General features: G+C 63.0%; 3 protein-coding genes across 3 annotated transcripts in view; all 3 read right to left on the reverse strand.

The window, feature by feature from the left end:
• The window catches only part of H696_00224 (hypothetical protein), a gene marked incomplete at its 3' end in the record, with an annotated part of 2,779 nt that extends 2,535 nt beyond the window's left edge, over window positions 1-244 (reverse strand). The window contains exon 1 of the mRNA XM_009494069.1: window positions 3-244. Within this exon, the coding sequence (XP_009492344.1) occupies window positions 3-159 (157 nt within the window). The 5' untranslated portion in view covers window positions 160-244. The remainder of the gene's footprint in view (window positions 1-2) is intronic.
• Window positions 245-1,117: 873 nt separating this feature from the next.
• Window positions 1,118-1,588, reverse strand: H696_00225 (hypothetical protein; the record flags this gene model as incomplete). The annotated part of the gene is made up of 1 exon (XM_009494070.1): window positions 1,118-1,588. The coding sequence occupies one exon, from the start codon at window positions 1,586-1,588 to the stop codon at window positions 1,118-1,120; it is 471 nt and encodes a 156-aa protein (XP_009492345.1).
• A 1,196-nt stretch (window positions 1,589-2,784) lies between these two features.
• H696_00226 (hypothetical protein) overlaps window positions 2,785-3,500 on the reverse strand; it is a gene marked incomplete at both ends in the record, with an annotated part of 2,405 nt that continues 1,689 nt past the window's right edge. The window contains one exon of the mRNA XM_009494071.1: window positions 2,785-3,444. Coding sequence (XP_009492346.1) covers window positions 2,785-3,444 — 660 coding nt within the window. The remainder of the gene's footprint in view (window positions 3,445-3,500) is intronic.

Here is a 3,500-nt window from a genome sequence, read left to right on the forward strand (position 1 = left end):
ACCAACTGATGGAGAGTCACGGAGGAGGCGCTCCACCTCGCTGTCGGGCGTCTCGATGGCGGCCTGAAGGAACTCCCTCCTATAAAGCCGGCGATATTGCTGGGGCTTCATCAGCGCCCTCTTCAGCGGAGGGAGGGGACCGCCTCTCGGATGCGCCATGGGGGCGGTCGACGGTCCGTGCGGACGGGCAGAAGGAGAGACGGAGGGCGAAAAGATGGACGGTATGTATGTATGTGTGTGTGTGTGTGTGTGTGTGTGTGTGTGTGTGTGTGTGTGTGTGTGTGCGTGTGTGTGTGCGTGCGTGTGAGCGTGTGTGTGTGCCTGTGCAAGTGCCAGGGCGGGTGCAGGAGGGAGGGGGAGGGTAGGGAGTGTGCTGGAGGAGACACCTGGTGTCCTCGGCCGCAACTCTGCCTCCTCAGATGGGGCGAGGGTGTTTAGTTGACCGTCGTGCGAGAAGAGGCGATGCGAGGTGGGGGGTCGGCGCTGGTTTGCTCGACCATTGCTCCCTTGTCATGCTGCACGGGGGCTTGGGCCCTTGGATCACCGCAAACACACACACACACGCATAGGCACACACGCATAGGCACCACACACGGGAAGACACCCAGGCGCGAAGGGCCAGGTAGTCACCCCGAGATCGATTGGCAGATGAGCCTCACCTGGGCACCAGATCATGTGAATGCACATAGCCCACGACTGCTGCCTCATTCGCACGACCGTGTTTCCGATCATGGCGAGTATGTCCTTCGGGGCTACACATGGGGAACGAAAAGGCAAGTGAGTATGTGCGTGCATATTGGCCCAAGGTGTGTGTCAGAGGTGGCAAGCCGCCCGGCCGCGAGGCCTCCCACCTGCCTCTTTCACAGATCCCAACCATCTCCTTGTGAACTGAGGTGTCTTGCCACATTCCACATGTCCGCTTCGCCTCGGTCCTCCGCCTGGCCGCAATGGGTCTGCAATGGTTTGGGCTATTTATTCCTTTTGATTTGCACAGAGGAGAGGGGCCCCGGACACTGCCGCGTGCTTATGTGCACTTGTGCGTGGAGAGGAGCGGGCTCGACGTGCGTCTCAGGGCGGTGTCCGTCCTCGGAGCGCGTGAATGTAGCCGAGAGACCGGCTACATCGAGGCAGCCAAGGCCAGAAGCACGGCCGAGATGGACACACCGACGGACCACAGCATCGAGCGAGGGGCCGCGCTGTTGACCTTGCACTTGTACTTGGACCAGTCATTGCTGTCCGAGGGGCAGGAGGTCTTGACGGTGTTCAGGAACTTGTTCCGGCAGTCGGTCTCCGTGACATCGGAATTGACCGTGGTACAGGCCTCCAAAATGTAGGCCTCATTTAGGCAGGACACCTGGCAGGTGTGGTCGGCCGCCTTGCAGAGCTCCAGCTCGGCCTGGTGCCGGCCAATGCCCTCGAGCGAGCAGTCCAAGTCCTTGGACACCACCGGCGCGGCCGGGGGCTTCATATCCAGCGTGTAGATCGGCAGGGCCACCGGCTCGTTGTGCGGGATGAAGAGCCCCCCGGTCTGGAAGCTGTTCGACAGACGAACCACCGAGGAGGGAAAGAGAACCGGGAGCGAGGGCATCTTGCGGGAGGGAGCTTCTGCGAGCGGGATGTACGGATGCGACGTCGGGGGCGTGTGAGGTTACGCGGTCGGAGGCGGCAGAGAGGGGGGGGAGAATGCGCAGACGGCTGGGCTGGTGCTTCTCTATCTATTCAGAGCAGAGAAAATGTTACGTGTAGCAGCCGAAGGGGCCAGCCCATCGGGCCCCGGCGCCGTGGTCTTTTATACCAGATCCAGGGATGGGAAAAAAAACAAGCTCCTGGGAGGCGCTCAGACATGCATGAAAATGCCTATCGCGAGGAAGCCCCTTTGCCTTGGTGCGTGCCTCACGGCGGCGCATGTTCAGTGTCCGTGGACTCGGCAAGTGGCGCCCATCAAAAGGGCCGATTCGAGGAAAAAAGGCCGGGGCGAGGCCGAAAAAAAGCCCCCCCCAAAGACTGTCGAATCCCCACACGACTTCCCTCGGGCGGCAGTTTTGTCTTCCTGGCATTCTAACGTCTGAGGCCTGCTGCTGCTGCTGCTCCGGCACCTGCCCGTGCCTCCCGAGGCATGAGAGCTCTCCGGCAGCGACTCCTGGGTCTTCCCGCGCCGAAAGTGGGCATAGCACATCGCATGCGAGGAAGGGCCCGGCCGCCTTCCTCCTGCCCACCTGCTTCCCGTGAGGGCTTAAGGTCGCCATTAACAAGGGGGCATGCCCGCGAGGGTCCCAGCTGGCAATTCGCATACATTGATTCATTCCCCCAGGTCAGGCGGGGCATCGATCGCGCCGGGGCGAATCGTTTGGAATGGGGGTCCGTGCGATTCTACCCACAATCTTTCGAAATGCGCCACGTGACACGCCGTGAGTTGGCAGCAGATCGAGTGTACGCAGGTGGGATGTTTGTAAGGTGTATTGAGCAGCCGAAGGGGGAGGGGGGGGGGGGCCAGTGACCCCCCGCAAGTTCCCTGCGGAGGCACACGATACACGCTCCGTGGGGGACACGCGCCACATGCTCGCATGTAGGGGAGGGGGAGAGGGCAGGGGGCGAGAGGCGGGTCGACATGTTGCACCACGGGAGGAGGAGGAGGAGGGGAGGGAGGGGGGGGGGCAGGCAGCCCGTGTGTGCGTCTCTCTGTAGGTGTAGGGATAAACAGGTGCACTAAGCAGGCGCACATGCCACACGCGTAGCATGATATATAATATATATAGCATGTACCACACCAGCGGGCCAGTCAGCTTACTCGTTGACCTTGAACAGGCGGGCCAGCTCGGTGAGGTCGTGCCACTCACGGCCCTCGAGAATGATGTTGCGGGCCTTGCCCACCTGGCCGAAGTTGTTCCACAGCAGCATGCCGACCACCTGGCGGCGCTTGTTCAGGTAGAAAACCACGCCCTTGCCGTAGGTCTCGTGCTCGGCGGGCGGCGGCGGCGGCGGGGTGGCAACCTGGGAGGCCTCGGCCGCGGCAACGGCCGCCGCATCGTCGGCCACCGACGAGGCAGACAGCTTGCTCGGGTCGGCCACAGCCGAACGGATGTTGTCCCCGGCCGAGGTGGCCGCCTGCGGGGTGTCGCTGGGCCGGCCCTTGGCCCAGATGCCGACCGTGGTCAGGGCCGGGTCCAGAATGCCGATGGCCTCGTAGCCGATCTTCGGGCCGAGATCCGACCAGAACATCGACTGGTGGCTGTAGGGGCTCCGAGCACCGGTCATGTTCTCGCCGGCCACACGGCCGGTCAGGACCGCATGGTCGTAGTGCTCGATGCGCCGGCGCCCGAGGGCGATGTCATGGAAGGAGGTCACATCACCGGCAGCAAAGACACCGGAGCGAGCCTCGAGCTCGGCGTTCACCAGGATACCACCGCGCTTCTCGTCCAGCTCCAGGCCAGCCTTCTCGGCCAGCTGGACATTCGGGGTGATGCCGACCGCCAGGATGACATGGTCAGCCACCAGCGACG

Source organism: Fonticula alba (assembly GCF_000388065.1).
Source record: "Fonticula alba strain ATCC 38817 unplaced genomic scaffold supercont2.1, whole genome shotgun sequence".
In the NCBI taxonomy this organism is placed as follows: Eukaryota; order Rotosphaerida; family Fonticulaceae; genus Fonticula; species Fonticula alba.